At 45.8% G+C, this 27908-nt stretch overlaps 1 protein-coding gene and 1 long non-coding RNA gene across 3 annotated transcripts in view; one reads left to right on the top strand and one right to left on the bottom strand.

Moving 5' to 3' along the window:
- LOC138732952 (uncharacterized) overlaps positions 1 to 27908 on the bottom strand; it is a 212084-nt gene that overhangs the window by 60391 nt on the left and 123785 nt on the right. The gene's annotated exons all lie outside the window — the stretch shown is intronic.
- The window catches only part of LOC138732941 (E3 ubiquitin-protein ligase RNF38-like), a 151076-nt gene that overhangs the window by 4441 nt on the left and 118727 nt on the right, over positions 1 to 27908 (top strand). The window contains exon 2 of one of the 2 annotated variants that reach the window (XM_069879739.1): positions 27008 to 27078. In XM_069879739.1, the coding sequence (XP_069735840.1) occupies positions 27008 to 27078 (71 nt within the window). Of the gene's footprint in view, positions 1 to 27007; positions 27090 to 27908 lie in introns of those variants that run through there. The other variant, XM_069879740.1, reaches the window with a different exon arrangement.

Genomic DNA, 27908 nt, shown 5'->3' with positions numbered 1-27908 from the left:
GAGTTCTTCTTTCTCTTATCATTGCACTAGTCCTTATTTTCTGGCTTAATTGGCCAGGCACAGGCAACAGAAGTTCATTATCAAGAACATAATATGCTTCTGTAATCGAAATAGCTACCTTAAAACTTAAGCAATCAAAGCATTGTTATAATGCAAGTGAAATAGCTACTTTAAAACTTAAACTAGCAAAGCATAGCTAAACATGTTATAATGCCCCTCTTCACTGCCTTCAGGAAAGTTCTTGAATTGGGGCTGGGGGCTCCAGGGGTCACTGGCAGCTCAATGGACCCTTACCAGAATAACCACTGTGTGAACCCTTTGGGCACGCATGTGCAGTCACAAATGCTCCTGCCTCTTCAGCACCAGGAGCCAACATTGCAGGTGGTAGGGAGCAGCGTCTGCTCCCGCACCTCCTTCTCTCTCCTTTGCTGCTGCCAAGCTGCAGAAAGCCCCCAAGCACGCTCAGCCTTGCACCCAGATGGTCTTCAAGACAGACAAAATACAAATAAAGAAGTTGATCTTTACAGAGATGTTTACAGACACAGACAGATGGAGATGCACACACATAGAGGAGCACACTTAAACACATGTACACAGGGAGAGAAATCCTCACTGCTCACACAGGGAGAGTTGCACATTCACACGGTGAACACAGGAAGATACATGCAAACACTATAACAACTTCAGACAACTTAAAGAAGCCTCAGATCTGCAGGCCCTCGTTATTATGGGGGACTTCAACTACCCTGGTATTTGTTGGGAAAGCAACACAGCAGTGAACAAGCATTCTAAGAGATTTCTTGAATGCATTGAGGACAACTTCCTAATGGAATTGCTGGATGTGCCAACTAGGAGTGGTGCTCTTCTGGACCTACTGCTTACAAATAAGGAATATTTGTTTGGAGATGTGACTGTCAATAGCAATCTTGGCTGCAGTGATCACAGTTTGAGATCCTAAGGGGCATGTGTGAGCCAAACACAGGCAGGATGCAGGAACAACTACAAAGCCATGGATAAAATGCAAAGAGTAAATTTATTTCTATTACCTCGTTAACTGAGGCAACTCCAAAACAGCACCTGGGCAGAGGAAAGGCAAGTGCAAGCGGGAATACAGGCACTGTGTGTAAGGGTTCAGGATGCTAAGAGACAAGTCGGAGTTGCTAGCAACGTAAATGTTTATTAAATGCGCATAGGAAATCAGGTAACCGGCTGGCCAGGGTCGCCCCAGACAATGGAGGACGACCCCGAATCGGTGCACTAAGGGATGTATTTATACTCACACAGACACATGCAATTTCCATACAGACTTTTGCAAGCCAGATAATAAATCAGCTAAGTTTACATAGTTGTCTCAGTTCAGCAATCTTCAAGGTTGTGGTCCTGTTCTTTGCCAAGCAGTTTCTAAATCCCCCCTTTTCCTCCCTTCCTCTTTATCTCTGAGCAACTTCTTCCTTACTTGCACAATGCTACGTTCTTTGAGCTGGCTAATTAACTTCTGCTGGGGCCCAAGGCAAGCAGTAATAGGATCAGTGGTCCAGCGAGGGCAGTTATTAACGAGGTCAGCCAAGGAGACCAGTTGTACATCCTCCCATACCATGACCTTGATTCCTGTCTTTCTTTTTCCCTGTCTCAAGAGGCTCTCTTTAACTTTAGATAGAGTCTCTTTGATGACTCCTGAGTGATTTACATAAAAACAGCACTGTTCCCCTAGGGCTGCACACAACCCTCCTTCTTTTAAGAAAAGCAGGTCTAATCCTCTCTGATTCTGTAAAGCTACTTCTGCTAAAGACCCCACTTGCTCTTGGAGCTTTCCAATTGAAAAATGGAGTCGTTGGATGTCTAGGTCTATTTGTTTGGAGAGTCTTCTAAGTTGGACATCACTATTTACTAGTGATGCTATTCTCAGCCCTGCTGACCCAGCTATTCCTGCAGAAACAAGGGCTGGTATCAGGATGGGTACTGCTCGCCTGGATCGCGACATATGTTCCCAATGTTCCTATCCAGCCTGTTTGCTAAAATAGTACACTTGTGGCAATAGCTGGATTACTAAACAGAATTCAGAATTGAGTTGGAAATGTGCTCTGTGGATGCAGGGAGTTAGGCCTTTTGTGCACGCTAACCAGGTGCTGTTGTGGGACCTTTATGTAAGAGATTTGATACATCACTAAGGTTGCTTGTAGGTATAATGATGGTCTGGTTACAGTATTCTCTATGTGGTGATTTTTGTAGGGGATATTGTTGACGGGAGCATGGAATCAAAATGCAGAGATCAATGTGATCAGCGAGTGTTCACTTTATTGAGCTTAGCTGTTTCTTTATAAACCCTTTTTGATTACATAACTGGGTGCCCACAAGGGTATCTACAGTGTATTATTGGTTAAAGGTAGTTGTCCATAAGGCTATTACTAACATATTATTGGCTAAACTACTGCACATGCTAAGAAACCAAGTTATACTAAACTTAACTATGTTGACAGTTCTCTTCAATTGTTTTTCTTTCAGCTGGTGCTTGTTCCCACAGAAGTAGCCACTACATTCCTCCCAACTGGCCCCTGTTTATCTTTCAGCTCTCTGTTTCAAGGCCTTGTTAGAGTTGTTCAGTATTAAGCAATCTCACAGCATCCAGGCCTTGTTCTCTGTAAAATGTTCCAACAGGATATTTATCAGAAGCTAGGCAAGTTCCTTTCCCATATATTTTTTGGAGGGTAATCTTTCCTTCTATCCATGGGCATTCTTCACTTGTGATGTTAGCTAGGTGTTTGGTCGTGATGCCAATTCCAAAATAGTAAGGAGGCCTGGCATCCAGACATAGCCAACATTTTTCAGTCATATTTGGCTGGGTTATGTTCAGATAATTAAAGGTGGCCTCTACTATTTTTATAAGATCATGCGGTTTACTGGCCAGGTCGTCCTCAACAGGATTTGGCGGGCTTTTAGTTGTGCTGGGGATATTGGTTGATCCTGTTTCAAATGGAGGTGTGATGTGAACATTATGCTTGACACTCGGCCCTGTTCCTGGTTGGTTGTATGGTAGTGGTTTTCTCTGTATAGTGAATTCTGTTCCCAGATCCTTTCCACTAATACATGCTCTGATTCCCCAGGTCCGTCCTAAATCCCATCCTGTTTCAAGGGCTGGTTGCCAAAGTTTTATCTTAATTTCTACAGGGTTACAGGTTCCTAAATTATCTTTTGTTTGGGACTTCCAACTCACTTAAAAGAGATATATGGGTCATGATCTGTCCATGGCGCAAGAGTCTCACAACCCCAACTTGCACAATGGTAATGTCCTCCTCCCTGACAACTTGGCCCCCCATTGGCCAGGCAAAGATAGAACTGGGTTTGTTGGAGCAAGCTTTCCGACATTAGGTCCCCACAGCCAATAGAGCTGCGGGTGAACCCATGAATCCATTTCCTGCCGCCCCCCTGCAACAAGGTGCACAAATCGATTTTAAAAATCAGCTGTTCATTTGTGCTATTTTCTGCTGTCACTAAACCAGTTTGAGTATCTATGATTGTCCATTTTACCTCTGCTGGCTGGTATACACTCCCGCTTATGCTAGAGATCACAGTACAAATTATGATAATTACAAAAAGCATTTTCAATTGTTTACCCTTCATAGTTTCAATTTCAGTCCATGATTTGTAGAGGGAGGCCCAACTGGTTCCCACAAGGGAGGTGTTTGCGCCTTTTCTTCAGTTGCTTTCTTGACGTGAGTCTCGTGGATCCAGGGTTTCAGTCCTTCCACCTTCACTGCTGTAGGTGCTGCCAAGATGACGGTGTACGGTCCCTTCCAGCGAGGTTCTAGATTCCCCACTTGGTGGCGCCGTACCCACACCAGATCCCCGGGCTGGTAAGGATGTGGCTGTGGACCTGTCGCTCCTGGGGCGGAGGCAGCTCGCACCTTTTCGTGTATTGCTTTTAGAGTTCCTTGTAAAACCTGTAAAGACTGGAGTACATGTTGGTCAGACAATTCAGCTATTGCAGCTTCCTGTAGCCAGGGGCATGCGGGAGGTGGGCGTCCAAACAGTATTTCAAAGGGGGTTACATGCTTAACATACGGAGTACAACGCGCGCGCAACAAGGCAAAGGGCAGGAGGCCTACCCATCCACCGCCAGTTTTCAGAATTAATTTAGTTAGGGTCTCTTTTAAGGTCCGATTCATTCTTTCTACCTGCCCTGAGCTCTGTGGCCTGTATGCGCAGTGTAGGTGCCAATCCGTGCCAACAGCCTTTGCTATTGCTTGAGATACGGTGCTCACGAAGGCAGGCCCATTATCAGAACCAATTGCTTTGGGTAGCCCAAATCGTGGTATGATTTCCTCTAATAATTTTTTTTGCCACTGTGTTAGCCGTTTCATGCCGGCTGGGGAACGCTTCCAACCATCCTGAAAAGGTGTCTACAAAAACCAGCAAATATTTGTAGCCAGATTTTCCTGGTTTCATTTCGGTAAAGTCTACCTCCCAATACACTCCTGGTTCTGTTCCCCTTTTCCTATGTCTTTCCTAGGTCTGGTTTTGGAATTGACCAACTGACATTGTAGGCATCTACTTATCACATCTGTTACTATTCGTTTAAGCTTGTGTACCTGAAACCTACTTCCTATTAATTCTCTTAGTTTTCGTGCTCCTAAATGCATGCTTTGATGTATCTGACTTACTAGCTTTTTCCCTAATCTGTGTGGGAGAATGATTTTTCCTGTTTCTGTCTTGGCCCAAGTCCCTTCATACTTCTTATTTTCCCATTTGCTTACGTATCTCAGGTCCTCTTCTGAATACTGTGGGTGTTCAGGCAGTGTAGGTTCAGGTATCAGGGTTAGCATCTGTGTTCTGTTTATCTCTTGTGCCGCCTGTTTTGCAGTCTTGTCAGGGAGGCTGTTTCCCCTGGTTACTTTATCTGTCTCTTTTTGGTGCCCCGGGCAATGCATCACTGCTACCTGTTTTGGCTTCCAGATGGCTTGGAGCAGGGATAAAATTTCGTCTTTGTTTTTAATTCCTTTCCTTTCTGCTGTCAACAGTCCTCGTTCTTTGTAGATGGATGGATTCGGGAAGGTAGGGTGGATGTCCTCCACCCGCTTGTTCACTTCCCTCAGGTCCTGTACTGGCCGATATTCCCCAGTTTCTGCTTTCTTCATGGGTAGCAGCGGGGTATTCCATGGAGATTGGCAAGGCACTAAGATCCCATGCTGCCGAAGGTAGTCTATATTTTTTCGGATCCCTTCCTTGGCATCCCAGAGGATTGGGTACTGACGGACTCTGATTGGAGTCGCTTCACTTTTTAAAGCGATTGCTATGGGGGCCTGATTTTTCGCCAATCCTGGGGGCTTCCCCTCGGCCCACACTGTGGAGTTCAGTCCTTACTAAAAAGCATGTGTCAAACCTGTCACTGTGCTTTTCCCTGATAAAATACAGGCATAGTAGTTTTCCACTGTGCTTTGATTTTTCTCACAGCAGGCCAGGAATCTCAAGCACGTTTTCTGGGATGGCCCGGAGTTTATGACAGGCCCACGTTACCTAAACACAAAGGTTCTACCTGTCAAGCACATTAGACTAGGCAATGATTAGCATGATTTATGCGTTTTTCAACATCCTGACTGCAAGGTCACTTGAGCATGTTTTACAATTCCTCCTTGCCAATCTTCTGTTATATTTCAACAGGACGTGAGGAAGACAAGTAGCAGAATAAAGACCTTGGACTTCAGAAGAGCTGGTTTCAACTTTTGTAGGGAACTGTTATGAGGGATCCCATGGTAGTCTGCTTTGGAGGGCAAAGGAACTGAGGAGTCCTGGGAGATTTTCAGAGACAGCTTCCTCAAAGCACAAGAGCAGTTCATCCTCGTAAGAGGGAACAGGAGTAGACATAAAGAGAAACCATCCATAGAATCATTTAGGTTGGAAAAGACCTTTAATATCATTGAGTCCAAGCCTTGATCTAGCACTGTCAAGCCACCACTAAACCATGTCCCTAAGCACCACATCCAGGGATGTTGACTCGATCACTTCCCTGGACAGCATGTTCCAGTGCTTGACAATCCTTTTGAAGTAATCATAGAATGGTTTGGGTTGGAAGGGACCTTACAGCCCATCCAGTTCCAACCCCCCTGCCATGGGTAGGGACATCTCCCCCTGGACCAGATGACTCCAAGCCCCATCCAACCTGGCCTTGAACAATTCCAGGGATTGGGCAGCCACAACTTCTCTGGGCAGCCTGTCCTGGTGTTTTACGGAATCAAACTCGATAACTCAATTAAGGGTTATAAAGTAGGTATGTGTTTATTCGCTGGCAGGTGCGAGGGGGTTAATCCACCTAACTTGCACACCATATTGTCTAACAAGCTGATGGTTATAGTGTAAAGATATACATATTCATAAACACCTAATACATATTCGTAATCTCTCCCTGCTTCCTATTATAATTATTTCTAGAAGGATCTCTTCAGGCTTGCGCCTGCACAGTGCCTCCCGGTGGTTGTGGACTGGGATCTCAGGGATGAAGTAACTCTTCTTCCTTTGGGTGAACTTTTTCTGACCTTAATCTGTGCCCAGGTGCAGTCCCTTTCTGGTTATACTCCAAGCCACGAAGCAGGATAAAGCCAAATTTCTGCTTAAGGCTGCTGATGTTGGCATTCCAGTTCCTTCTTATCAGCAGATGTTCGCATACCAGCTTCTTATCAGCACCCAGTGCTTTCAAGGCCTTTGCTAATGGTGTGGATTGTATAATGGACTAAGCACCGAATGCTTAAGATCCCACCTATTTAATATAATTGTTATACCTATCTAATACATGTTCATTAAGTTACACAGTTCTAAAAAACTGCTTAATCTGCTTTTTTGCATCATTAGTTAGGATAATGAGGTTCTTCAGATTAACCCTAAACCATCACAAATTCATCCTATCTGATACTCTTTTCCTTGAGGACACACAAGTTCTCAGCCTTGAGTTAATTAACTACTGAGTTTATTACTTATTCGCAACTAGGTGTCTACCTCCCTTAACAGGTGTCTAGAGATGTCAGGGTACCCTGATCGGATGTCAGGATGTAATAGAAACCTAGAAGATAAACAAGGCACAAAATATATTCTTGTTATTCTTTCAGCCTAGAAGATCAAAAGTATTCTTTTAGCCCTGCCTTGGATAACACTATCACTACACTCCCTGATAAAGAGCCTCTCCCCAGCTTTCCTAATATTTCCTAGTAATTCTTAGTATCCAATGTGAACCTCCCCTGGCACAACTTGAGGCCATTTCCTCTCATCCTATCACTTGCTACTTGGGAGAAGAGACTAACGCCCACCTCGCTACAAACTCCTTTCAGGCAGTTGTAGAGAGCAATAAGGTCTCCCCTCAGCCTCCTCTTCTCTAGGCTAAACAACCCCAGTTCTATCAGCCACTCTTCATAAGACCTGTTCTCCAGCTTCTTCACCACTTTTGTTATCCTTCTCTGGACATACTTAAGGACCTCAATGTCTTTCTTGTAGTGAGGGGCCCAAAACTGAACACAGGCTTCAAGGTGTAGCCTCACCAATGCCAAGTACAAAGGGACAATCACTTGCCTGGTTCTGCTGGCCACGTTGTTTCTGATACAAGCTAGGATGCTGTTGGTATTCTTAGCCATGTGGCCCACTGCTGGCTTATGTTCAGCTGGCTGAAAAGGACCCACGGGTCCTTTTCCTCTGGACAGCTTTCTAGCCATTTGTCCCCAAGCCTGTAGTGCTGCACAGGGTTGTTGTGTCCCAAGAGCAAAACCTGGCACTTGGCCTTGTTGAACCTAATATAGTTGGCTTCAGCCCACTGATCCAGCCTGTTCAGGTCCCTTTGTAGAGCCTCCCTACCCTGAAGCAGATCAACACTCCCACCCAATTTGGTGTCATCTGCAAACTTCCTGAGGGTGCACTCAATCCCCTTGTCTAATCATTGATAAAGATATTAAACAGAACTGTCCCCAATACTGAGCTACTGAGAGTGCTCAGATGCAAAATGGAAGCATATGAGAGATGGAAAAAGGGACAAACTCCCAAAGAATATAAAAATATTGCTTAAGTATGAAAAGTTCCAGTTAGAAATTGATGCCGTGAAAGGCCAGACTCAATAATCAATGCCAATTTGACTGTTAAGTAAGGTATCCTTTTATGCGACGCCGGGTATGCAGAGGATGGATCCACCTAATGTGCGTGTGGCTTCTAGCAGAATTCACAAAGGCGATATACAGTCAATGCACACATATTCATCATTTTTCCTGGAACAGGTGTGTCTATTATAATCAGTTCCCGGAATTTATTTACATAAGTTTCCTTCCCTTGGTGCACATGCTCTGCCCTCTGGGGGTCTTGGGGAGGAAGGCTTTGGAGGAAGGCTCGCAGTCTTTTTCACGGTGAACTTCTCAATTCTCCTTGTGCATGCTCTTAGACTCCTTGGGTATCTTGTTAAGGTTGCATCTGGTCCTAGCTGGTTCTTCTTTCTCTTATCATTGCACTAGTCCTTGTTATCTGACTTAATTAGATACAGTCATGTTCTTTCCCATTCTTTCTAACTGCAGCCTTGTTAGAATTCCTTATATAAGTGCAAATATCCAGGCACAGGCTAGCTAAAAGTTATTATTCAAGCTTATCCTATATTTCAGTTCTAAAATCACAAAAACTATACATAATATTCAAACATATAGTAGGTTAGTAACTTATAACAATTAATCTCTTCCTTCAGAAGACAAAAGCTCAGCTGGAGCTCAAACTGGCAAGAGATGTCAAGAATATCAAGAAATGCTTCTATAGGTATGTTTGTAGCAAGTGAGTATGTTTGCATAAATGTTTCTCTGCACACATATGTGCAAATGTGTCTCTCATAAAAAAGTCTAGGTTGGAAGGAACTTCCGGAGATCATCTGGTGCAACTTTCTATTTAAAGCAGGGTCTTAGATTACGTTACACATAGAATCATAGAATAACCAGGTTGGAAGAGACCCACCGGATCATCGAGTCCAACCATTCCTATCAAACATTAAACCATGCCCCTTAGCACCTCGTCCACCCGTGCCTTAAACACCTCCAGGGAAGGTGAATCAACCACCTCCCTGGGTGACCCTGTCAAGCTGTCTTGACTATTTCCAGCTCAGCAGTTTAGCTAGTTTTCTACCCATCTTGTGGTCCATCTATACAGTTCATATCTTACCAACTTGCCATCAAGGAGACCATGTCAAACACATTGCTAAATTTGAGGTAGATGATATCCACTGTTCTCCCCATATCAGCTGAGCAAATGCACGTGCAGTAGGAGAGAACTCTCATGCACATACAAAGGGAGAAACATGCCTTCACACAGGGAGACACATGTGACCTCCTTATTTTCCATGTGCCTCAGCAGAGTTTCCAGGAAGATCTGCTCCATGACATTGCTGGGCAGAGGTGAGACTGACCAGCCTGGAGTTCCTCGGGTCTTCCTTATTTCTTTTTTTAAAAATGGGGGTTATGTTTCCCCTTTTCCAGTCAGTGGGGACTTCACCGGACTGCCACAACTTCTCAAATAAGATGGTAGTGCCTTAGCAACTTCATCTGCCAGTTCCCTTAGGACCCACAGATGCATCTCATCAGGTCCCATGGACTTGTGCACCTTCAGGTTCTTTAGAATGTCTCACACCTGACCTTCTACAGTGAGCGGTTCTTCAATCTCCCAGTCCCTGCCTTTGCCTTCTGCTTCCTCTTGAGTTTAAGTTTGTCTAGGCATTCCCTGTTCATCCATGCTAAACACCTCCTGGTGTTTTAGCCTGACTTCCTCCTTGTTGGGATGCATTGCTCCTGAGCTTGGAGGGGGTGATCCTGGAATATTAACCAGCTTTCTTGGACCCTCCTGCCCTCCAGGGCTTTACCCCATGGTACCCTACCAAGCAGATCCCCAAAGAGGCCAAAGTCTGCTCTCCTGAAGTCCAGGGTAATGAGCTTGCTGTGTGTCTTCCTCGCTGCCCTAAGGATCTTGAACTCCACCGTTTCACGGTCACTGCAGCCAAGGCTTCCCTTGAGCTTCACATTCTCCACCAGCCCTTCCTTGTTGGTGAGAACAAGGTCCAGCATAGCACTTCTTCTTGTCAGCTCTTCTATCACTTGGAGAAGGAAGTTGCCATCAACGTATTCCAGGAACCTCCTGGATTCCTTGTGGTCTGCTGTGTTGTCCCTCCAACAGATATCAGGATGGTTGAAGTCCCCTGTGAGGATCAGGGCTTGAAAACGTGAGGCTGTGCCTATCTGTCTATAGAGGGCCTCATCTGTTCACTCTTCCTGGTCCAGTGGCCAGTAGAAGTCCCCCACTTTAATGCCTCCTGTCCCTGCCTTCCCTTTAATTCTGACCCATAGGCTCTTGGTCAGCACCTCATCCATTCCCAGGTGGAGCTCCTTGCACTCCAGTTGGTCATTGACATATAGGACAACACCCCCTCCTCATCTCCCTTGCCTGTCTGTCCATCCATTCCAGTCAGGGTACTAATAAGCGTGACTGAATGTACAAACCCTTGGAAAATCTGAACTAGTTTTTTTTAAAAAAAAATTTTTACTCTTCTTTTCATGCTGGTTATACCCTCTTCTTCACCCTCAGTGTTACCTTGGCAAAATGAAACCTGCATGCACACACAATCTTTTTAACCTATATTATCTGAGAAAAAGGTTTTAAATGTTTTTTTTTTTTAATTCAAAATTCTTGCACTTGAAAATCACTCATCATGTCAACGTATATGGTATGTATATGGACTAGGAATGTTTTCAGTGTGACTCTAAAACGATTGGGAATGTCTGACTTGGAAGAGAGGAGAGAAGGATGATGCTGCAAAACCATGGAGGGATACTCTGACTACACTCCCTTTTCTTCAAACAAGAATGCAAAATGTCAGGGAGTGCCTTAAAAATTTTGTAGTGAATCTCTCTTAATGTGAACATGCTGATGTTGATGTGTTTCTTTCCTCCTGTTTTTGTTTACCTGTTGCTTTTTTCTTTTTTTCTTTAGATGCCTTTTGGTTGAACTCTCTACAGTAGTGGGCTGTTTTGTTTTTTGTCTCTATGTGTGTAAGTTACAGTAAATATCTATTTGGTTGTTAGAGCTCCCTGTATGTGGAAAACATTTTCTCACTGTTGAAGGGAAAATTATTGGCAGTTGTTCTTGTGCTTTGGCAATCTAAGATGCAGCTTTTTTTTAGAAGTTACTTTACTTGACTTCTAATATAGATGGAAGAATGAGTACTTTGTTCTCATTTTGTGGAGGGGCTCTTGATCAGGGAGTGCAGGGATAGGACAAGGGGGAAAGGTTTTAAGCTGAAAGAGGGGAGATTGAGATGAGATTTTAGGACGAAATGTTTTCCTGTGAGGGTGGGGAGGCTCTGGCCCAGGTTGCCCAGAGAAGTTGTGGCTGCCCCATCCCTGGAGTTGTTCAAAGCCAGGTAGGACGAGGCTTGGAGCAACCTGATCCAGTGGGAGGTGTCCCTGCCCGTGGCAGGAGACTTGGAACTGGATGAGCTTTAAAGGTCCCTTCTAACCCAAACCATTCCAAGATTCTGTTTAGGGAAAGAAGCGGGAAATTAAATTTTGAAATTTGGTATTTCAAATTTGGTATAGCAGACTATTACCCATTACTACTGCTTCATGTGGGAGGGGATGAAGCAGCAGTAAGAAGCCCAAGGGGGATTAAAAGAGATTTTAGGGCATTGAGACAGATACTTAGGGAATCTGGGGCCCAGGTGATTTTTTTTCTTCCCTCCTTCCAGTTACAGGTGGTGACATAGCACAGCTCAGACGGGTCCAGTCAATTAATACATGGCTCTGTGGCTGGTATCACCGCAATAACTTTGGGGTTTTTTTTTGATAATGGGATGTCCTACATGGCACCAGGACTACAGGCTTCAGATGAGAGCCTCCTTTCTCACGGTGGGAGGAGGGTCTTTGCCCAGGAGCTTGCAGGGCTTGTAGATATGGCTTTAAACTAGATGTGAAGGGGAATGGGGACAACATCAAGCTAGCCTGTAACAAGCGGTGGGAAGACGGGTGGCAGGGGTCAGCTGTTAGGGAGGACACTTCTCTAAAACTTCTCGATGATCTGGTGGGTCTCTTCCAACCTAGTGATTCTATGATTCTATGAAAACACCTTGTAGGTAATAAAGGGTCCACTGGGAAGGTGATTCAACCGGCAGCCCAGCTGAAGTGCCTTTACACAAATGCACGAAGCTTAGGTAACAAACAGGAACTGGAGGCTACTGCGCTACTAGAAAGCTATGATCTAGTTGCCATCACAGAAACGTGGTGGGACGAATCCCATGACTGGAATGTGGCTATCAACGGCTACAGGCTGTTCAGAAGGCACAGACCGGGAAGGAGGGGTGGAGGGGTTGCCCTCTATCTCAGGAAAGGGATAGACTGTGAAGAGCTGTCAATGAAGAGTAGCCACAAACAGACTGAAAGCTTGTGGGTCAGAATTAAAGACAGAGGAACAAATGGGAACCTTGTGGTTGGTGTCTACTACAGGCCACCCGATCAAGGAGAACCAACTGATGAAGTCTTCTTGCTTCAGGTACAGGAGGCTTCACGCTCGCAAGCTCTCATCCTACTCGGGGACTTCAACCACCCTGACATCTGCTGGAAAATTAGCACAGCAAGCTGTAGGCAATCCAGGAGAATCCTGGAGTGCACTGAGGATAACTTCTTAGTCCAGCTGATAGAGACCCCCACCCAAGGGGATGCAATAGTGGACCTTATGGTCGCTAATACAAGTGAACTCATCAGTGATATTAGGATCGGAGGCAGCCTGGGCTGCAGTGGTGGAGTTCAAGGTCCAGAGGGATATGGGACAGGTGAGGAGTATAGTCAGGACCCTAAATTTCAGGAAAGCAGACTTCCAGCTCTTCCAGGAATTACTCAGTAGGATCCCTGGGGACATGGTCCTCTGAGACAAGGGAGCAGAACAGAGCTGGCAAATATTCAAGGATGCTTTCCATAAAGCGCAATAGCAATAAATCCCCATATGTAAAAAATCAGGCAGGGAAGGGAAGAGACGGGCATAGCTGAGTTGACACCTGCTGGTTAAACTAAAGAAGAGGGAATTACACAGGCAGTGCAAGCAGGGATGGGTAACCTGGGACGTGTATAGGGATGCTGCCTGGTTGTGTAGGGAGGAAGTGAGGAAGGTCAAGGTGCAGCTGGAGCTGAACTTGGCAAGACTAACAAGAAGGGCTTCTAGAGGTATGTCAATCAAAAGAGGAAGGTCAAAGAGAACGTACCCCCACTGATGGTTGGGACTGGTGACCTTGTATCAACAGATGAGGAGAAGGCTGAGGTACTCAACAACTTTTTTGCCTCATTCTTCACCGAGAACTACTCTCCTCACCCCTCCTGGATCATGATACAGCAAGATGGTGACCAGGCAGATAAACCCCCTTCCACTGTAGGGGAAGATCAGGTTCGCGACCACCTGAGGAACGTGAACATTTATAAGTCTATGGGATCTGATGAGATGCATCCCAGAGTCCTGAAGGAATTAGCAGATGTAGTTGCCAGGCCACTTTCCATGATATTTGAAAAGTCATGGCAATCAGAAGTCCCTGGTGACTGGAAGAAGGGTAACATTGTGCCCACTTTAAAAAAAGGCAGAAAAGATGACGTTGAGAACTACTGACCTATCAGCCTCACCTCTGTGCCTGGGAAGATCATGGAACAGATCCTCCTAGAAGCTATGCTAAAGCACATGGAGGACATGGAGGTGATTAATGGCAGCCACCATGGCTTCACCAGTGGCAAATCCTGTATAACCAACTTAGTGGCTTTCTATGATGGGGTGACCTCAGCAGTGGACATGGGAAAACCGACGGACGTGATCTGTCTAGGCTTCTGTAAAGCATTTGACACGGTCCCCCACAACATCCTTCTCTCTAAATTGGAGAGATATGGATTTGATGGGTGGACAGTATGGTGGATAAGAAACTGGTTGGAGGGTCGTATTCGGAGAGTAGTGGTCAATGGCGCCAAGTCCAGATGGAGGTTCGTGACAAGTGGTGTTCCTCAGGGGTCCGTACTGGGACCGGTGCTATTCAATATCTTCATCGATTATATAGACGGGGAGATCGAGTGCCCATCTCAGGAAGTTTGCAGATGGCACCAAGATGAGTGGTTCAGTTGCCACAGCAGAAGGATGGGATGTCATCCAGAGGGACCTGGACAGGCTGGAGAAGTGGGCCTTTGTGAACCTCTAGAGGTTCAACAAGGCCAAGTGCAAGGTCCTGCACCTGGGTCGGGGCAATCCCCAGTTTCAGTACAGGATGGGGGATGACGTGATTAAGAGCTGCCCTGCAGAGAAGGACTTGGGGGTGCTGGTCGATGAGAAGCTCAAAATGACCTGGCAGTGTGCACTCCCAGCCCAGAAGGTCAACCGTATTCTGGGCTGCATCAAAAGAAGCATGGCCAGCAGGTCGAGGGAAGTGATTCTGCCCCTCTACTCCTCTCTTGTGAGACCTCATCTCGAGTACTGTGTCCAGTTCTGGAATCCTCAACGTAAAAAGGATATGCAGCTGTTGGAACAGGTCCGGAGGAGGGCTACAAAGATGATGCGAGGACTGGCGCACCTTCCCTATGAGGACAGGCTGAGAGTGTTGGGCTTGTTCAGCCTGGAGAAGAGAAGGCTCCGAGGAGATCTTATAGCGACCTTCCAGGACCTGAAAGGAGCCTACAAGAAAGCTGGGGATGGACTATTCATAAAGGCTTGTAGTGATAGGGGAGGGGGAACGGGCATAAACTGGAGAAGGGCAGATTTAGGCTAGACATTAGGAAGAATTTCTTCACCATGAGAGTGGTGAGACACTGGAACAGGTTGCCCAGGGAAGTTGTGGATGCCCCATCCCTGGAGGTTTTTAAGGCCAGGTTGGATGGGGCCTTGGGCAGCCTGATCTAGTGGGATGTCCCTGCCCATGGCAGGGGGGTTGGAACTAGATGATCTTTCAAGTCCCTTCCAACCCTAAGTATTCTATGATTCTATTTTAAGAAGGGTTTTGAGTATGTATAGTGTTCTTGTTTTCTCATCTTCTCAAATGCACATACATGTCCCAAACGTTCATTTTTAAAACACTACCTTCCTCAGACCTTTCTCAGTTGAAGGGATTGATATACCAGTTATCACCTAGATTGCTGTTTCCAGAATCACTGTTATCTTATTTAGGTTGAGCCTCTGCCTCGGCTTTAATTCAAGCCCTTGCTAATCATGGTTTGTGTGAAAAGCGAACCTTTGTCATCAGTCTATAGGTGATAAAGCATTTCAAGATATTTTACTAATTTCTCTTGTAATGACTAATCTTCTGCATCCATATAGATAGCCTGTGTTCATTGCAGCATTATCTAGAACCTGGTAAGGTTTCGTTGGGAATCTTTCCTCTGTACATAGAGAGATGATATGATTTGGCTTCATAGTTGGGAAATTTTTTTTAATGATCAGCCTTCAGTAAAGCACCTCAATATTTCAGACTTCAAAAATGAGCCACTATGAACTTGCCTGGCCATCTAGATTGTTGTCTGACCCTGGTTACTGTCACCGGACCTGCACTGCTCTCCTCACCCAGGTAGGTACTGTGGGTTTAAGGGCCCTTGAAAGCAGCCCCTCCTCCTACACAACACATCGGTCAATGCCCTCAGGACTCTGGGATGCATCTCATCAGGTCCCATAGACTTATGTATGTTCAGGTTCCTCAGGTGGTCACGAACTTGATCTTCCCATACAGCGGGAAGGGCTTTACCTCTCTGGTCCCCTTCTTGTTGTCCATTGGCCCAGGAGGGGTGAGGAGAGTGGTTGTCCGTGAAAGCTGAGACAAAAAAATCTGTTGAGTCCCTCAGTCTTCTCCTCGTCTGTTGATACAAGGTCTCTCTTTTCCTTCATCAGTCGGAGTACGCTTTCTTTAACGTTCCTTTTCTGGTTGACGTACCTGTAGAAGCCTTTCTCATTAGTCTTCTGTTCCCTTGCCAAGTTCAGCTCCAGCTGCGCCTTGGCCTTCCTGACCCTACCCCTACACAACCGGGCAGCATCCCTATCCTCTTCCCAGCTTCCCTGTCCCTGTCTGCACTGCCTGTGCAGTTCCCTCTTGCTCTTCAGTTTGACAAGTAGGTCTCCACTCAGCCAGGCGGGTCTCTGCCCTTCTCTGCCTTGTTTCCTACATTTGGGGACTGAGCGCTCTTGCATTTATGGAAAACATCTGTGGAAAGATCCGCCAGTTCTGTTCTGCTCCCTTGTCCCTGAGGACCGTGTCCCAGGGGGTCCTACTGACTGACTCCTGGAAGAGCTGGAAGTCTGCTTTCCTGAAGTCCCGACTATACTCCTCGCCTGTCCCATGTCCCTCAGGACCTTGAACTCCACTAGGGCCTGGTCACTGCAGCCTAGGCTGCCTCCAATCACCGAATCATAGAATCACTAGGTTGGAAAAGACCCACCGGATCATCGAGTCCAACCATTCCTATCAAACACTAAACCATGCCCCTTAGCACCTCGTCCACCCGTGCCTTAAACACCTCCAGGGAAGGTGACTCAACCACCTCCCTGGGCAGCCTGTGCCAGTGCCTAAATGACCCTTTCTGTGAAAAATTTTTTCCTAATGCCCAGCCTAAATCTCCCCTGGTGGAGCTTGAGGCCACTCCCTCTTGTCCTGTCCCCTGTCACTTGGGAGAAGAGGCCAGCACCCTCCTCTCTACAACCTCCTTTCAGGCAGTTGTAGAGAGCAATGAGGTCTCCCCTCAGCCTCCTCTTCTCCAGGCTAAACAACCCCAGCTCTCTCAGCTGTTCCTCATAAGGCCTGTTCTCCAGGCCCTTCACCAGCTTCGTTGCTCTTCTCTGGACTCGCTCCAGAGCCTCAACATCCTTCTTGGGGTGAGGGGCCCAGAACTCAACACAGGTTTCAAGGAGCGGTCTCACCAGTGCAGAGTACAGGGGCAGAATAACCTCCCTGGACCTGCTGGTCACACCATTTCTGATACAAGCCACGATGCCATTGGCCTTCTTGGCCACCTGGGCAGACTGCTGGCTCATGTTCAGTTGGCTGTCAATCAACACCCCCAGGTCCTTCTACTCCAGGCAGCTCTCTAGCCAGACTTCTTGTCTGTAGCACTGCACAGGGTTGTTGTGCCCCAAGTGCAGGACCCGGCATTTGGCTTTGTTAAACCTTGCCTTTATGGAAAGCATCCATTGAAAGATCTGCCAGTTCTGTTCTGCTCCCTCGTCCCTTAGGACTGTGTCCCAAGGGGTCCTGCTGACTGACTCCTGGAAGAGCTGGAAGTTTGATTTCTTATGTATTCTAGGAGTCTCCTGGATTGCATACAGCTCGCCGTGCTACATTTCCTGCAGATGTCAGGGTGATTGAAGTCCCCCAATAGGATGAGAGCTTGTGAGGGTGAAGCCTTCTGTAGCTGGAGGAAGATGGCTTCATCAGTTGGTTCTCCTTGATCAGGTGGCCTGTAGTAGACACAAGCCACAAGGTTCCTTCTGTTGTCTCGGTCTCCGATTCTCCCCCACAAGCTTTCAACCTGGTCGTGGCTGTTCTTCAGGGACAGCTCTGCACAGTCTATCCCTTTCCTGAGATAGATGGCAACGCCTCCACCCCTCCTTCTTGGTCTGTCCCTTCTGAACAGCCTGTAGCCTTTGATAGCCACACTCCAGTCAGGGACTTGTCCCACCAAGTTTCAGTGACGGCAACCAGATCATAGCTTTCTAGCAGCATGGTAGCCTACAGCTCCTCCTGTTTGTTGCCCAAGCTGTGTGTGCTTGTGTAGAGGCGCTTCAGCTGGGCTGTTGGCCGTGTCACCTTCTTAGTGGAACACCCCATCTTTCCCTTAAGGTGTTCCATGGAAGTTTCCTTCCTGGCTCCTACTGCCTCAGGAGCCCCCAGCTCATCTCCGCAGGACTTCAACTGTGCCGCGGTGTCCCCTGCCTACCCTAGGGCAGCAGGTGGAGGGCCCATTCCAGCACCCCATCCCTCTACACATTGTGTGTCCTCCCGCAGATTGTCACAGACAAGCCTGATATTATCCCACTTATTTTTCAACTTGTTGCATGTTTTTAGGTGCCCTGCTTTGCAAATTGCCACACTTGGTTGCCATCTTCACTACATTCTGGGATGTGGTTTTGGCTGTTATATAGGCCTCTCCCTAATAGCAGCTAAAAGGGTGCTTGACCCTCCCTAATGAGGGGTTTAGCTAGAACAAAGCCTGTAGGCACCCTTTGATTAGGACAGCTGACTTTTTTAGAAGCTGATAGAGCTGTCCTTCCTTACCTTATCCTTAGCTTTACTAGACAGCAGCAGGCACCCTCATGTTTCTCTGAGGTTTCCCTGGAGTTTCCAGACTCTAGACAAAGTGCCCAGAATTTCAATGAGATCTCAAGAATACCTCAGAGAAGCAGAGCCCAGAACTTGCTGCACAAACCGCTACATCTGTTGATTGCCTCTTTCTGCTGTGATCCACGCTAATCATACTGGACAATAAGGATTTACTGCACAAATACTCACAGACAAAGTGTTTTTAAAAAAACAGCTAATTTATGAGGATATTTTGCATAGGAAAATGTTCATGTGACAAATTGTATTAGGTGTATGCGGCAAGGTTTTGTCAGTGGGGCTGCAGGGGTGGACTCTGTGAGAAGAGGTCAAAGGCTGTCCTGTGCCTGACACAGCCGGTTCTAGGCAGCTCCACAATGGACCCACCGCAGGCCACAGATGAGCCAATCAGCAGAGTTGGTGGCATCTCTGTGATAACATATTTAAGAAAGGGCAAAAGCACCAGACAGGCAGAGGAGGAGAGAAAAAAGAGCGAGAAGCAGCAGTGCAAACACCAAGATCAGAGAAGGAGGAGGAGGTGTTCCAGGCACTAGAGCAGATACAGACCATGGAAGAGACCATACTGGAGCAGATGTTCACTGCAACACATGGAGTATCCCACACTAGAGCAGCTGGATGTTTCCTGAAGGAGCTGCAGCCTGTGGAAAACCCCACACTGGAACAGATTCTTCTGATAGGAACTGTGGCCTGTGGAGAACTAGCACTGGAGCATTTTTTTTCCCTGAAGGACTGCAGCTCATGGAGAGGACCCACAGTGTGATAGGAGAGAAGTGTGAGGAGGAAGGGGCAGAAGAGAGGAACTGTTATGTACTGACTGTAATTCTCCCATCCCCCTAGTGCCACTTGGGAGTTGGGGGTGGTTAGAAAAGCCTGAAATGAAGGAATGAAGTTGAGCCTGGGGAAAAAGGGGAGTGAGGTGTTATTTTACTTTTTTGCCCAAATCTCTTTTAATTGGCAATAAATGAAATTTTCCCCAAGTCGAGTCTTTTTTTGCCCATGATGTTATTTGTTAAGCAGTCTCCCTGTCTTTACCTAGACTCTTGAGGTTTTTCACCTCCTCTCTTGTGGAGGAGGAGGGGGAGAGTGTGGCTGGGTGGGCACCTGGCTGCTGGCCAAGGTTAACTCACCACATGAATCAAATCCCTCCAACAGGCTGATTGGTTGCTGGCTGAATGGCAACAGGATCCTCCACTGTAAGGCCCCTTGTAACAATGTCTTCAGTTGGATCAGTTGAAACTCCCTGAACTATTTTTCTAGTGAATTCTTATAATCCAGATGGCTCCACCTATGTGACCATTCCAATGCACACATGAGCCATTGCCCCCTCCCTGGAGGTGTTCAAGGCCAGGCTGAATGGGGCTTTGAGCGACCCGATCCAGTGGGAGGTGTCCCTGCCCATGGCAGGGGGGTTGGAACTGGATGGGCTTTGAGGTCCCTTCCAACCCAAACCATTCTATAATTCTATGATTATCTCCTCTTAACTGTGTCCTGTGTAACTGTCCTACCTGACTATTTCTGCATCTGCAGGAATAGTTTCTACTGACTATTTACAAGTATCTTACCTATGTACAGTTAGGTCAATTCTACAGCCGGAACTGCTTGGAGGAGTCACTCAGACTACCAGATTCCCCACTGAGGATCTTAAACCTCTTATTGAGGCATACAAGTAGTGCCTATCAATTGGCTTATGCACAGCTGGGACTGTCTGTAGGAATCTCCTAGACTGTCTGAACTTCGCACTGGAGAGGTCCTGTGACAATTAGTCAAACGTTTTACTGTGAAGGGGCCAGGAACTGTCAATCACCTTGTCACAAGTCAGCCCATTGTCTCATGTAGCAGAGACTAGCTCCTGGACTACTCATGGAACGGATGACTAGATCCACTGGGTATATACACAAGTACAGCCCTGATAACCATCTACACCACAATTATAATTTCCTCCTTATATAAGGATTATAAATTAAATTCTATAGAATTTACCACAGCTGGCAGTGGAGTGTTTTAGTGGATTTTGCAATGTGCATTCATCTCCTCTAAGACTTAAATCATAGAATCATAGAATGGTTTGGTTGGAAAAGACCTTTGAGATCATCAAGTCCAACCATACCTGTCTACTACTAAGCCATATCCCTGAGCAATTTGTCTCCCCTATATCATACGCCTGTTTATCACTTCCTGCCCCTTTCCCTGGTTTGCCCGAGAACCCTTTCGGTGAAAAAGATTTTCCCGATGTCTAATCTAATCCTCCCCTGGCGCAACTTGAGGCTGTTTCCTCTCATCCTATCATTAGTTACTTGTGGATGGAGGCTATTTAGATGTCTGTCAACCTGATCTCGACAGAAATTACTGTACTCAAAGCTGAAAAACCTTCTGCAGTTTCTAGTACCCTGGACACATGTTCCCATGTAAATAATACCAGAAAGAATATGAAGCTAAATAATGACTGATGTTTGAATTAACAGCTAAACTTTCAAGATTTAAAACCACATTTACATGAAAACATGTGCTGTCCTAAATAAAACTATTCTTGTTTCATCCTTACCACATAGACCAAAACAAGAGCAATAAACTCCCCTGTGAAATTGTATTGGATATATGGAGCAAGGTTTTGATAATGGAAAGCGGTGGGGAGGGGGGCGCTGCAGGAGGGGCTTCTGTGAGAAGAGATCAGGAGCTGCCCCCATGTTGACTGGGCCTGATCACCTGGTTCTCTTGCATGTGCTTCATGATAGCACTCAAGATCACCTGTTCCATGACTTTCCCTGGCACTGAGGTCAGAGTGACAGGCCTGGAGTTCCCTGGATCCTCCCTGCGACCCTTCTTGTAGATGGGCACAACATCAGCCAGCCTCCAGTCCAGTGGAACTTCCCCAGTCAGCCAGGACTGTTGGAAGATGATGGAAAGGGGTTTGGCAAGCACATCCGCCAGCTCCTTTAATACCCTTGGGTGGATCCCATCTGGCCTCATGGACTTGTGGGTGTCTAGCTGGACAAGCAAGTCTCTAACCGCCTCCTCTTGGATCATGGGAGCCTCATTCTGCTCATCTGACTCCTGGGTGTGTACACACAGGGAACAACTTTCCTTACTATTAAAGACTGAGGCAAAGAAGTCATTAAGTACCTCAGCCTTGTCCTCGTCCTTTGTCACAGTTGTTCCATTTGCATCCAATAGGGACTGAAGATTTTCCCTGGTCCTCCTTTTACTGTTAATGCATTTATTGAAAGATTTTTTGTTATCTTTCACCGACTTGGCCAATCTGTGCTCTAGTTGGGCTTTAGCCCTCCGGATTTTTCCTCTGCACAATCTCACTTCCTCCCGACAGTCCTTCAAAGACGCCTGTCCCTTCTTCCATAGTTCATGGACATTCTTCTTCTTTTTGATGTCCACCTATATCTCCCTACTCAACCAAGCAGTTTTTTTCCCCTGCCGGCTTTTTTTCCGAAACATGGGGACGGCTTGCTCCTGAGCTGCAAGGATTTCCTTTTTGAAGAGCACCCAGCCCTCATGGGCTCCCTTGCCCTTAAGGACTGTCTCCCATGAGACTTTGCCAACCAGCCTTCTGAACTGTCCAAAGTCTGCCCTCTGGAAGTTTAATGTCACTGTTCTTCTAACCCCTCTCCTCACCTCACCTAGAACTGAAAACCCTATCAACTCATGATCGCTTTGTCCCAGGCGTCCTCCAACCTTCACATCCTCTGCCAAGGCCTTCTCTGTTCACAAACAGCAGGCCCAGGAGGGCGCCTTCCCTTGTCAGCTCTTTCACCAGTTGTGTGAGGAAGTCGTCTTCCACACACTCCAGGAACCTCCTAGACTGGTTCCTCTCTGCTGTATTGTACTTCCAGCAGACATCCAGAAGACTGAAGTCTCCCACAAGATAAGAACTAGCGATCTTGAGACTTCTCCCAGTTGTTTGTAGAACTCTTTTTACAGAAAACTGAAAATGGGCCAAGTTTGAAATCCCAGCGGTCACCCAGAAATTATTAACTTCGTGGAAAATATTGCAGAGGCATTAAGTGTTACCAATTGCTGCGTTTGTGGAGAGACAAACATGGGGGAACAATGGCCATGGGAATCTCAAGAAACAGACCTCTTTGGGAAAAATCAGTGGCTCCGAAAAGACGTAGCCAGTGGAATTTATCGTTGCGAAGTTCTGCCGGCAATGCCTTAAAAGGAAACTTAAATGGTTGGGTTAAGTGGGGTTCAGAGATTGCGAATAGAGAAGCAGAACTGGACCCTGAGCCTTCCGAAAGACATTGGGTGGGAAGTGTCTGAAGGTTTATGTTGGATCTGTGGAAACATGGCCTATAGTGAATCACCAAAGGATGGTATGGGGCTTGTCTTTTTCGATGAGAATGGCGATTTGTTTGAAACAAAGAAACTTGCGCTTAATAGTTTAATTTAACCATTAAGGCAGGTACACTTTATTCAGCGCTGGAGAAGACTCAGGATTTGCTCCTCTAACTCCTGGGTTTGTACACAGAAGGAACAACTTTCTTTAAAATTAAAGACTGAGTTAGCGACATTCTCACTCAGCCCCCACCTGTTTGCCCTACAATGGAACTACTTGGTTTTAGGGATTACATCCCTGTGCACCCAAGACCTGCATGATTTTAACAATAACTGTCTACAGTGCTTCCTTCTGAAGATCTCAAAGCAGTTTGTTAACAGTATTTTAATTTTCACAATACCCCTGTGAGGTAAATAAGGGATTATCACCAATTTACAGAACCAACTTCTGTGAATGCAGCACTATCACATGAAGCATTCTCTAATCTTACAAGGGTAGCTTCTTAACCTTCAGCATTGTACAAAATAACATTAGGTGTTCCTGAAATACTCCAGTCTAAAAAGTTTGTATTAGCATTCCCGTAGGGCTAGGGAGTAGAGAAGATTAAAGCAAAGTGCTAGGTAGATTGCTGCTCTGCCACCTCAGACAGGTTGTTTTGGAATGTTTATATAGATGGCTAGACTGGCTGAACTGTTTGCCACACTTTAAACAGGCGTAAGGCTTTTCTCCTGTATGCACACGAATGCATAAATAATGACTCGCTGCAGGAGGGGCTTCTGTGAGAAGAGATCAGGAGCTGCCCCCATGTTGGACAGAGCTACTTCCAGACAGCTCCAAGATGCCGCTGGCCAAAGCTGAACCAATGAATTACACTGGTGGCAACTCTGTGATAATATATTTAAGAAAGGGTAAAACGTTGCACAGCAGCAGCTGGGGGAGAGGAGTGATAAAATGTGAGAGAAACGACCCCGCCGACACCAAGATCAGGGAAGAAGGAGGAGGAGGTGCTCCAGGTGCCGGAGCAGAGATTCCCCCGCAGCCCTGGTGAAGGCCATGGTGTCTCGTCCTGAAAGGGGAGAGGAGGCTAAAGTTCGTTAATTCCCCCCGGTGAGAAATCAGTGAAAAAGCACCGAAGGTCTGTAAACACAAAATAATTTATTGCTAATATGTACCCACACAACTGAATCACGCAGGTGCAGCTTCAAACACAATGCTACGATTTGTATGTAAAATATGCAGCACCAAACACAATACTACATATAGGTCGTGGCTAATCAAAAAAAAAAAAGAGGAAAAGAGAAGAAAAAAGAAAAAGAAAGATCACCAGCCCGCTTCTAATGTCGGTACTGGGCTTCAGTCGGTAACAGCGCTCCACCTGAAGTTTTTTCCCGTTACTGGTCTCTATCCTTCCCCTTCTATAGCCGCAAGAGTTCCATAGCTCAAAAGGGTGTCTTTAGCAGCGCTTTTATGCCCGGGAGTGTTTGAGACAGATGAAGCCAAGAGAGCCTCCCCCTTTGTCCTTATCTTTGGCTGCCAAGTACTCCCTCAGAGCACCTCCTGCCCCTTTAATCAATCCATCGTCTCAGGGGATTAAAGGTTGATAAGGCTGCCAGGGTCCCTGTTCTGTCCCTGGTCTCCTACACAGGGTGAGGCAGGCTGTCCACCTGCAGCCCGTGGAGGCCTACGGTGGAGCAGTGATCCACCCCGCAGCCCGGGGAGGACCCCATGCCGCAACAGGTGGGTATGTCCTGAAGGAAGCTGCAGCCCATGGAGAGCTCACCCTAGAGCAGGTTTTCTGGCAGGACCTGTGACCCCGCGGGGGACCCACGCTGGAGCAGTTCTTGAAGAACTACAGCCTGTGGGAAGGACCGACATTAGAGAAAGTTGCAAAGAACTGTGGAGCATGGAATGTGTGAGGAGGAAGGAATGGCAGAGATGAATCGCAATGAACTGATTGCAAACCCTATTCCCTGTCCCCCTAGGCCACTCAGGGTAGTGGGAGGAGTTAGAAGAGTCAGGAGTGGAGCTGAGCCTGGGAAAAAGGGAGGTGAGGGGAAGGTACTTTTAGGTTTTGTTTGGTGTTTTTTTGGGTTTTTTTTTCATTAACCTACTCTATTTTTTTTTGGCAATAAATTAAATTAATTTCCCTGAACTGAGTCTGTTTTGCCCATGATGGTAATTGAATCATAGAATCATAGAATCACCAGGTTGGAAGAGACCCACTGGATCATCGAGTCCAACCATTCCTATCAAACACTAAACCATGCCCCTTAGCACCTCGTCCACCCGTGCCTTAAACACCTCCAGGGAAGGTGACTCAACCACCTCCCTGGGCAGCCTGTTCCAGTGCCCAATGACCCTTTCTGTGAAAAATTTTTTCCTAATGCCCAGCCTAAATCTCCCCTGGTGGAGCTTGAGGCCATTCCCTCTTGTCCTGTCCCCTGTCACTTGGGAGAAGAGGCCAGCACCCTCCTCTCTACAACCTCCTTTCAGATAGTTATAGAGAGCAATGAGGTCTCCCCTCAGCCACCTCCTCTTCTCCAGGCTAAACAACCCCAGCTCTCTCAGCCACTCCTCATAAGACTTATTCTCCAGCCCCTTCACCAGCTTTGTTGCTCTTCTCTGGACTCGCTCTAGAGCCTCAACATCCTTCTTGGGGTGAGGGGCCCAGAACTCAACACAGGATTCAAGGAGCGGTCTCACCAGTGCCGAGTACAGAGGGTTAATAACCTCCCTGGACCTGCTGGTCACGCCGTTTCTGATACAAGCCAAGATGCCATTGGCCTTCTTGGCCACCTGGGCCCACTGCTGGCTCATGTTCAGTCGGCTGTCAACCAACACCCCCAGGTCCCTCTCCTCCAGGCAGCTTTCTAGACAGACTTCTCCTAGTCTGTAGCACTGCATAGGGTTGTTGTGCCCCAATTGGTGAGTGATCACCCTCTTCTCATCTCAAAACCATGAGCTTACCCTGTCTTGCTGGGGAGAGGGAGTGAGAGAGCTGCTTGGTGGGCACCTGGCAGCCAGACAATGTTAACCCACCATAGTAATCTAGATTCACTTCAAATCCTGCTTGAACAGTTTTAAATAAGCTGTGACAGCTAGATCAATTTTCGTAGTTTGCAACTGGTATAAATTTTTTAGGTTCAAGCCAAAAATCTGTCTAGGTTTAATGACCATTTATTACATTTATGTATGACTTAAGTAGTCTGTAACAATTTAACAATTTCAATGTAGTGAAATCATGCATGAGAGGTGTTCAGACTAACAGGGGGATTCTACCAGATTCTACCATTTTTTTTTTACTATTTTTTTCTTTCCTAAAATACAGTCATGGGATTACTTGAGGAAGTGGTACATAACCAAAAGACGCGCTCTTAAGCATTCTTTCTGTTTGAAAAATGTAGGGATTAAATTTTTTCTAAAAAGTTAAATTTGAAGATTATGTCTTTAAACAAAAGAAGTTTACAGCAAAGTGAATGTACTAACCAATTAACTGAAGCTCACACATGATTCTTGCCTTTCTACTTTAAAAGCAAGAAAAAAATATTGAAAGCAATTTTAATGTCTGATAAATTTTTGCTTAACTAAAGTAGTGATGGCAATGAGCAATGACACGTTACAATTTTTTTTCCGAAATAACTGTTGGGAGAGCTGTCTAAGGAGACCTTGCATTGGCAATGATTTCTACCTGTGCCTGGTCTGTATTTTGTCAGGCATTCTTAGAAGATCTTTGATCAGTCCTCTTACGGTCCAAAGCAATGTGGACCACAAAGGTATACAAAAATGCTGTATGAGAAATTACAAAATAAAACTATCCATACTTCAAAACTTCAAAAACAGTGAAAAATTGTTTGGGAAAAGCTTTAGGTACATCTTCTGCAAGGAAACCATGTAATAACGCAGCTTTACAAATGATACTGTTTTTTCTGCTTTTTTTTTTTAAGTGTTTTTGCTCAATGGGAAGAGGGAGAACTTTTTTTTTTCTTTTTTTCCACAGCATATAGGCTCTGTACATATATTCATTTGCATGTTAGCCAAAAGCTGTCCCCAACTTCTAATTATTTTGCTTCAGTGCAGCTTAGTCCTTAAGTTTGTGCATATGTATTTTACTGCATATGTTTGTTTTGGACTGATGAACCAGTGCTAATTTTGTTGTCCTTAAGCATTCAAAAAAAATAATCTGGGTGAAGTTATTGCTGGCACACTGAAAAAATGCCTCTCTGCTGTTTATTGTCTTGAACAGAAGAGTTGTCTGATACAGATGTTTGGCAAGTAAATATCTCTGCCATGTAAAAAATAGTTTCTGACTGGTACAGTTGTCTCTATTTTTAGTGTTCATAGGACTGGGCTTTGATTTTAACTTTTTTTTTCCTTCTCCTTCCCCGCTTCTCTTGTAGGTAGCATTGGCACTTCGTTTCAATGTCAGTCTATCCATCAAGATCACATTTGCAGCAATGACAGTGACAAGGTGAGGTTTGCGTAAGTGTTCCAATTACAAGGTGCATTTTTTTATGAAACACATTGATTTTAGTGTACTAATAGTGTTTGTTTTCCAGGCCCAGTAGCTACCTTTCAGTGCTACACTTTGAAATCTCTCTAGCTTATAAAGAAGTATATGTAATTACATGGCTCAAAACAATCTTTTTAGTTGATTAAAGAGATATTCGTCTTGTCTTCTTGCTATTCTAAATATTTTTGGTTTACCATACCGACCCTCACAGATAATAAAGAATGCTCATGTCATGGAATCATCAGATAGTTTGGGCTGGAAGGGGCATTTAAAAGTCATCTAGTCCACCCCCTCCGTGGTGAGCAGGGAATGTCATTGTTAATACATCAGGCACAGTAACATGTCTTACTCCTATCAGTTGCGTCTTCTGAGGTTTGAGCTAGTCTATAATGCTGAGAGGCTTTTTTTTGCAATGGCTTTCTTTTATATATTTGGAGATGGCAACTCCAGGTTTTACAGACAGGAACCTATTGTTCATTACTGTAGTTTTAAAATATCATCCTATCTGGCACCAACCAAGTGCTTTCCTAATCTTTTAGCCAGGGATCATGCTCGCACACTGGATTGCTTTCAGTCTGTAGAGATGTGCATTGGAATTGTGTTCAGTGATATATCAGTAATGTATACGTGGGCTATATGATATATATATCAGTAATATATGATATGTCAGCAATAAATGTGTGGAATACAGAACGGAAGGTTCAGGTTGAATTACTGTCAAGACTTGCTTTCATGTTTCTGTTCTTCTTTGTGTTTTTCCTTAACAGTTCCTCTCCTTAATAACACAG

Source organism: Phaenicophaeus curvirostris, chromosome W (assembly GCF_032191515.1).
Source record: "Phaenicophaeus curvirostris isolate KB17595 chromosome W, BPBGC_Pcur_1.0, whole genome shotgun sequence".
Classification (NCBI taxonomy): Eukaryota; Metazoa; Chordata; class Aves; order Cuculiformes; family Cuculidae; genus Phaenicophaeus; species Phaenicophaeus curvirostris.
Note: the sequence above shows the minus strand (reverse complement) of the source record. Positions and strands in the feature narration are given on the sequence as shown.